The 8,626-nt window shown below is 38.9% G+C and overlaps 1 protein-coding gene across 1 annotated transcript; it reads left to right on the forward strand.

Moving 5' to 3' along the window:
• The first annotated feature begins 2,340 nt into the window (after positions 1-2,340).
• Positions 2,341-7,922, forward strand: lactb (lactamase, beta). The gene is made up of 6 exons (XM_056264972.1): positions 2,341-2,790; positions 3,850-3,916; positions 4,105-4,295; positions 4,478-4,778; positions 6,469-6,634; positions 7,310-7,922. The coding sequence occupies exons 1-6, from the start codon at positions 2,449-2,451 to the stop codon at positions 7,839-7,841; spliced, it is 1,599 nt and encodes a 532-aa protein (XP_056120947.1). The 5' UTR covers positions 2,341-2,448; the 3' UTR covers positions 7,842-7,922.
• Positions 7,923-8,626: the final 704 nt, after the last annotated feature.

Here is an 8,626-nt window from a genome sequence, read left to right on the forward strand (position 1 = left end):
ACTCCAGTAGTAATGAAACGATGTATCTTGAACTCTATGGAAACTATGTATGTATCTAACTTTATTTAAACAATTTAATCAATTAAATAGGAATTTATACCTGTATGATATTGGACCGTATCCAGATTGGACCAGCGGTTTGTAAAATGGGTGGATGGATGATTCAGCTGCAGGTGCCATCTTCTGGGCAGATGCGGGATTTCATTCGGCGTGACCTTCAGTGCATTATGGGTATTCTCTGTCTAGCTGTTTAGTGTACCGTACATTGGTTGTACACTCGTAATTGCAGTGCATTATGGGATTGAATGAGTGCACTCGATAATGTCCACTATGGTTTCTGACATCCCTACAAATTGCTGTCCCTTCAAATAGTGCCCAATTTCAGACACAGCCATGCTGTGAGCTATGAGGTTGGTAATCGATATTTGCTTCTGTTGAATGTGCCAGTAATGAAGTATGTAATTGTTCAACAGCAGAATTCCTGGAGAAAAACTACACTACCCATGATACTGTACAGGAAATCCACCAATCAGAGAGTTGAAACGAGTAAAACACGGCAAAAGATCTCATTAGCTCCGCCCACTCCCATGAACAACTGCAAATGTTTGTATACATATGCATATTTTGTATGTTTAGTAGTTTTAAATTTGTAATGCTTTATGGATAGTTATTTTCCTCACAAAAGCCGGTAGTTCCTCACAGTCTACCTTCGTATTTTTATCAGATTTTCAAAAACGTTTTGTTCAAATAAGTTTATAATTTGTATTCACTTTGTAGCTTGTTGGCTTGATTCATGGCTTAAAACACTTTAAGACTGTTTTTAAAATCGCTATGGGAAAAGGCCGCTGAAAAAAGTGGGAGCAGTAGCACATGCTCTCTATAGCAGAGAGGATGTTGCCTAACAACAAATCAGACTATCTGCTTCCTTGTGTTAAATATCATTTGCTGCTTGTTGCATAAATATACCACTGGAGGATTTGAATTGTATGGTGTTGGCAGTTGGAAGGTGTGGCATGTTACAATGCAGGACGTGAACTAACATAATGGGTTCTGCTTGTTAACAGCATGATTACAAAACCAGACACCTAATGATTAAACGTAGCCTAAATCTTGAGGCTGCACAGTTAGACCTGATGCAACGTGTGCTGTTGCTGGTAATGGTGATGATGCATGATAACGTCGAGGTGACGTTTTAGGGAGTATCAGTGTTTTGACTGCAGCTATTTCAAACTGTAAATAGACTTTAAGAGCTGAGAGCTGCTTGACTATTGCAGCATGTCTTCACAAATTGTATACTCAAAGAATCCACTGAGTGTGAATAAATATGGTAGATCAGAAGAAAAAAAATTGTATGTGAAAATGTTGTGACTTTTTCATAACTGGGAACACGTCATGCATATCCACATAAAGAGAAGCTCCTGGCAAGGTGAGCTGGTCCTTAAAACACAGATATCGTGAAAGGTCAGAGGTAAGTCATACACAATTAATGAATAATTCAGAATTCATTGGTGCAGAAAACACGAACATGTGGGTTCATCGGTCGTTTTAGACAAAGCGATATGTTAAGTGATTGGTCCTGTTGTTAATAAACACAATACAACGATCTATAGTTCACTAAACTGCCTATAGGCTGTGTTATGTGACATATTTATTAATATTGTCCTGCAACTGTCCAAGTAGCAGCTGCTCACGCCAAAACAGCCAAATTGAGCTCCGTTGTTGTTGTTGTTGTTGACAGCAGCTAAGGCTGGGCCTGCTGTCAGAACAGAATTCGCACATCTGATTGGCCAACGTCATAGCCACAACTGATATATGAGCCAATCAGCCGTTGGTTTTCAAAGCCTCTACAGTTTTCAAATTAAAATACCTTTCACGTCTCATGGATGTTGAATACCTTATTCCTTACCTGTTCATTTAAACCAAAGACAGGACTTTGTTCAAACTTTTCTAAACAAAAATGTAAAAAGTGGAGATCAGTAGCTTATTTTTTATGAAAAAGGTTTTTAAAATCCGGTGGATTTAAAACAAAAAGAAATTCACATGCTCACAGACTTGTGAAATTTATATTTAACTAAAATAAAGTTCAAATTTTTAGGCATTTGTCTTTAGATTATTTTTTTTAAGATCGTGAGTTTTTCAATGCGCAATACATAATTAAATTGATTTTACATTTATTACAAACATTAGATATAAATATTAAATTATTATTCCATGTAAATTAAAATATGTTAATTTTAAATATAATATAAAGTATTCCAAAAAAATCTATTTGATTACAGTATACTTTCATGTTAAACAAAAGTCATGGACTTTTATTCTGTAAAATAGTGCGGTAGTCAGTCTTTCTGTCGCTTTTGTAGAGTTCAAACGGGAACTCTTTGCTGTTTTCTTCCTACAAACATTTTTCCTTTTTCTACATATATTATTATTATTATTCGTAAAACAGTCATGTCTCGGTTACTGTGTTTATCACGGGGTCTCATATGCACAAAATGTAAATGCAGTGCTCAGAAATCCGAGCCCTTTGTGTCTTTGTTGACACCCAGAGTGAAGTTCAGAGATCAGCTGATGAAGAGATTCATTTCGACACCCAGAAGACCAGTCATCCCCCCCTACAGCAACCGACACACGGCCTTGTGGCTGTTCGGCATCGGGACGGGCTTTGTTCTGGCTCTGGGCCTGAAATATCGTGATTCTGCCTCTGAACACTGTGAATGTAACGCACAGAAGACAGTCTCACAGTACACGGCTGCTATAGAGACCAGCAGAGACCTTCTGCGGCGGATAAAGGTACAGGTATCACGACCACACTAAATTTACTACTCGTAGCATACCATGTCTTTTATTTTTCATCATAGTTTTTAGTTGGTTGAACTAGCCGGATAACATTTCATTGTCAACAAGTTCTGCGATACTTTGGTATATATTTGTATTTATTATTAAGGTTTATTTATTTCAAAATCTGTAATATTGATGATATAATATTTATATTATATGAAAAGTAGTGCCGTCAAATCGATTCATCGCATCTAATATAAAAGTTTGTGTATATATTTATTCGTGTGTGTGTGTGTGTGTGTGTGTGCACTATAATATTTACAAACTTTTATGTTAGATTAATAATAATTAATACTTATTAATCAATCATTTGCGATTAATCGATTTGTCGGCACTAATAAAAACAGAATATTTTGATATTTACATATATATGTTTATGATTAAATATGTTATTAAATAATATTTTATTACTGAAAATTTTCTATTTATTACTAGTATGAGTATAATGTATTAAAAATATTCATTTGAAGTCAAATAATATTCATTTAAATCTATCTAAATGCGTATTTTTGATCTTATTGCAAATGATTCATTTTTTATTTTTTACCTCGTAATTTTTAATCAAATCAAGTCAATATAACTCCATCTTCTGGTGAAAGACAGACATCTCTAGCTTAACGTACGCCAGACGTCTCCAATCATTTATCCCGCATATACAATAACAAAATAATAAAAAAACGAATTAATTAATTAAGATGTACGTCGCAATATGGAAGAAAAGATCTTTTACTACTGACAAGCAATGTATTTATTTAATATTTGTATCTATAGTTATTAATTATATATATTTGAATGAATGTTTCATATATTATTAAACACATTTTATAAGTGAAAAAAGGATTATATATATATATATTAGTATTAATTTCAAAATGTTAAAGGTGATAGTGCGTAGTCCTGTTTTATATGCAAATCTGAGCTATTGGTGTTCTTTTATTTTATTGAATTGTGTTTTTAAGTGTTTTTTGTGTGAAAAAAGTTTATAGTGCAGAATGGTCTATAATTTTTCAGGATGAAGTTGGCGCTCCTGGGATGGTTATTGGAGTCTCGGTGGACGGCAGCCATGTTTGGTGTGAAGGTAGGAAGTCTTCCACTGCACATTTAGGTACGGTCCTGAAAAGGCTCATGGGTAATCTGCGCTACAGTGGGATTTACAGAAAGACGCACATACATATGCAAAGGCCACAAGTTTCCCATGTCTTTAGAAACCGAGGAGTGTTTCAGTGGCTCTGAAAGTGAACCCTAGCTGTGTGTGTTCTCTCTGAGGCGTTGGCTATGCAGATCTGGAGAACAGAGTGCCTTGTGGTCCGGAAACGGTGATGAGAATCGCCAGCATCAGTAAACCTCTGACTGCAGCGGCCGTCGCCAGACTCTGGGAGGAGGGCAAGATCGATCTCGATGCCCCTGTCCAAAAATACCTCCCCGAGTTCCCACACAAGCAATTCGAAGGAGAGAATGTGAGCACATCCATTTAAAAAGAGGTTTTTAATCACATTTATTTATTTAAAATATAATTCATGCAATTCAATACTAATTATATTTACGTAAATGTATGCTCGACTATACAGCGAGTACGTAATCATTTATTAAAAATGAATTTGGTTTTGGCTGAGCATTCTTCCCTTTGTCCTGAAACCAGGTCACGATAACCCCTCGGATGCTCCTGTCCCACTTGAGTGGCATCCGTCATTATGAAAAAGATGGCAAAAAAGTGAGAGAGGACAAGGAGAAAGCGAAACGCCTTCTGAAGCCCCCGGAGAAGAAAGAGGAGAAGGGCTCGGCTGAAAACAAAGAGAAGCCCAAAGCGGAGGACAGCGGCGCTAAAAGCAAAAAGAAGAAAAGGGAGTTTGAGCAGGAGGAGTATTACCTCAAAGACAACTTTGAGAACGTCATCCAGGCTTTGGACTTGTTCAAAGACGATCCTCTGATTTTTAAACCCGGTATGTTTTCATCCAACTCAGAACAGAGCGCTGTTAATGTGTTGGACATCTCCTGAAATGCCTGAAGATCTGACTTTAGATGATGATAGGTTTATTTTTAGAGCATCTTGCATTGAAACCTTCATCTTTTTAAAGGAATAGCATCTCATGTCATTCCAAACCTGACTGAGCAAATTCAAAATGTCTTCGGTGGACTTGACTACATTTACATGCACACTCATAATGCGATTGTAATGAGATTTAGGCAATTCTTCGATCAAATTGATGTGATTGAGCACATAATTGCAGTAAAATATGTGGTGCATGAAGATTTTAAAGTGCTCATATTGTTATTTTAAAGGTTCCTAGTGTTGTTTTAAAGGTCTACTACAACAGGTTTACATGCATCCTAGGTCAAACAACACTTATTGTTATAATTTTCTCATAATACATTGCAGCATCAGCTCTTTTTTCAGTCTCTGGTTTAGGGTTCAATAAAGGATTCAGTCTCTCTAAACCCCTCCTTTCTGGGAGCCTACTCTGCTCTGATTGGTCAGATGGCCCAGTCTGTTGGATTGGTCTACTCTGCTCTGATTGGTCAGATGGCCCAGTCTGTTGGATTGGTCTACTCTGCTCTGATTGGTCAGATGGCCCAGTCTGTTGCGATTGGTCTACTCTGCTCTGATTGGTCAGATGGCCCAGTCTGTTGTGATTGGTCTACTCTGCTCTGATTGGTCAGATGGCCCAGTCTGTTGGATTGGTCTACTCTGCTCTGATTGGTCAGATGGCCCAGTCTGTTGCGATTGGTCTACTCTGCTCTGATTGGTCAGATGGCCCAGTCTGTTGCGATTGGTCTACTCTGCTCTGATTGGTCAGATGGCCCAGTCTGTTGGATTGGTCTACTCTGCTCTGATTGGTCAGATGGCCCAGTCTGTTGCGATTGGTCTACTCTGCTCTGATTGGTCAGATGGCCCAGTCTGTTGCGATTGGTCTACTCTGCTCTGATTGGTCAGATGGCCCAGTCTGTTGGATTGGTCTACTCTGCTCTGATTGGTCAGAAGGCCCAGTCTGTTGGATTGGTCTACTCTGCTCTGATTGGTCAGATGACCCAGTCTGTTGTGATTGGTCTACTCTGCTCTGATTGGTCAGATGACCCAGTCTGTTGCGATTGGTCTACTCTGCTGTGATTGGTCAGATGGCCCAGTCTGTTGCGATTGGTCTACTCTGCTCTGATTGGTCAGATGGCCCAGTCTGTTGCGATTGGTCTACTCTGCTCTGATTGGTCAGATGGCCCCGTCTGTTGCGATTGGTCTACTCTGCTCTGATTGGTCAGATGGCCCAGTCTGTTGTGATTGGTCTACTCTGCTCTGATTGGTTAGATGGCCCAGTCTGTTGCGATTGGTCTACTCTGCTCTGATTGGTCAGATGGCCCAGTCTGTTGCGATTGGTCTACTCTGCTCTGATTGGTCAGATGGCCCAGTCTGTTGCGATTGGTCTACTCTGCTCTGATTGGTCAGATAGCCCAGTCTGTTGTGATTGGTCTACTCTGCTCTGATTGGTCAGATGGCCCAGTCTGTTGTGATTGGGTGAAACTACATTCACCAACAGCTGTATAACACTACATCACATTACTGGTGCACATGTAAACTTAGTCAATGTTGACTTCAGTTGTTGTATTTTGACCTTGTTTTATCTTACACTACCGCTGTAGGTTCTACATTCCTGTATTCCACGCACGCGTTCACTCTGCTGAGCGCCGTGATGGAGAGAGCAGCAGGGCAGCGCTTCCTCGACCACATGATGCAGATGTTTCGTGAGCTGGGCATGCTTAACACTGTACCAGACGAAAACGACCCAATCATATACAACCGCTCGAGGTAAAAGAGACATTACAATTCAAACACATGTGAATCTGCAGCTGTCAGGAGTTTACAAGTTGTAATTAAAGGTTCTGCGAGGACATGAACGCTTTTTACGAGTCGGAACCTCGTAATTACAGTAATTCCGACATGCTGTGAACGCACCTTTACTTAAAGTCCCGCTGTGGTGAAAATCAAGCTTTTAATGTTGTTTTATGTCTATGTGGTGTTTTTAATATGCTTTAAGAACTACCATGTGCAAATTCATTTGAACACACACCATTGCTGAGTATTTTCTCCTTAAATCTGCAGTGAACCAAAGACAGAATTTGTCTTTTTCTGTATGTTGTTTTGTATAAAAAATAGATACAAATTCTTTCCAAAAATGTACTTCTATTTATGAATTAATTATCCATTATAATTGTAATTAAAAATGACGTTTTTCCTTTATTTTATCTTTATATTTAAATATGTTTTGAAATCTTTTTTGAGAAAACGTATTCAAGGTGTAAGGAAAATATGTTGTTACTTTTTAATTGATGGTTTTATTAGATGTTATTATTAGTCAAAATCATTATAAAACCAACATTTGGATTTCATATGATAGCACCATGGATTTTAAACCAGATTTCTAAAGGATTTTTCCTCTTATCAGTCACTGACCTGTATCACATTCTTCCCTGTTTTCTGCAGATTCTACCACTTCAACAAAAGGCGCCGTGTTGTGAACTGCCCCTATGTGGACAATTCGTACAAATGGGCTGGAGGTGGATTTCTGTCCACTGTGAGTGACCTTCTAGTCTTCGGTAACGCTCTGCTCTACAGCTATCAGATGGCCGAAGCGAAGAACACAGACGGGCTGCTTCCTGGCTTCTTCAGACCCCACACAGCCAAAGCCATATGGGCACCGGTGGACAAAACAGAGGCATCGTGGGACAAAGACGGACTGTACGCCCAGGGCTGGCTGGTCGTGGAGAAACGGCAGAAATACGGGCAGTGCCGCAGCCGCAGACATTACGTCTCGCACACAGGGGGCGCTGTGGGGGCGAGTAGCGTCCTGCTGGTGTTGCCCAGAGAGCAGCGCACCAATCAGACGCTGCCTCCTCCACAGGGGGTGGTGGTGACCATCATCACTAACATGCAGTCAGTGGGGCTCAATACCACCGCGCTCAAGATTGCACAAACATTTGACAAGGCCAGGGACGGAGAAATCGCGTCTGCTTGACACACACACACACGGCACTGGTCCGTTTGTAGCCGCTTTGAGAGGTTTGTGGTGAACATCAGGATGCTTCTTTGTTTACAATGCTTCGGTTTTAAGTGAAGTTGTGCCGAGCGCTCATTTTGATAGCTTTTATATGTGATTGAATAAAAAAGTATCAATGAAACTTTGATGACGGCCTCTTTTCATTTTCCTTCCACATTCGGCATCAGCATGTCATGCTCACAATCTGGTGATTTATCACAATTATTAAAGGGTAGTTGGGTTGACAAGCAGTGCAGATTTCATGACCTTGTATTAAGTCTTCATGGAATATTTGTTCTTTTAAAAAAAAATAATTTGGAATAAGTGAAGTGCATAAAGTCAAAACCTGGTTAAAATGGTGTAAAACACTGATCGATTACTGTACCCAAAAACATTTTATTTTACACATTCATTCAAATTTTAACAAATAAAACATTTTATTTGTTATCCTAAAGGAATTATATAATTAAAGGAATTTCTATAATCATTTGAAAACAATCATAAAGGATATTAGTAGGAATTTTGTTCAGGATTCAAGCATGGAACAAAAACTAGTCTGGATTTTTAACTATTATGATTACTTGTAGGTATTTGTTAAACCAACAGTATCCTGTTTGATCAGAATCTTACTGATTGCAAAAGACTAATAATAATATTTATTTGTGTGTATAGATGGATATGAAACGCTATGCTCACTGGTCTCCACTAGATGGCAGCACTGTCATCGGTTCAGTTTCAAGTCTGAATAAACTTAAATTACTATA

Source organism: Rhinichthys klamathensis, unplaced genomic scaffold (assembly GCF_029890125.1).
Source record: "Rhinichthys klamathensis goyatoka isolate OS25496 unplaced genomic scaffold, OSU_Roscu_1.1 h1tg000228l_1, whole genome shotgun sequence".
NCBI lineage: Eukaryota > Metazoa > Chordata > Actinopteri > Cypriniformes > Leuciscidae > Rhinichthys > Rhinichthys klamathensis.

Excerpts from the sequence above, each read along its gene's own strand:
- lactb (XM_056264972.1), top strand. The coding sequence starts at position 2,449 with ATGTCTCGGTTACTGTGTTTATCACGGGGTCTCATATGCACAAAATGT. Across the intron at positions 3,917-4,104 it reads CAGCCATGTTTGGTGTGAAG|GCGTTGGCTATGCAGATCTG; the intron begins GTAGGAAGTCTT and ends GTTCTCTCTGAG. Across the intron at positions 6,635-7,309 it reads ATCATATACAACCGCTCGAG|ATTCTACCACTTCAACAAAA; the intron begins GTAAAAGAGACA and ends TGTTTTCTGCAG.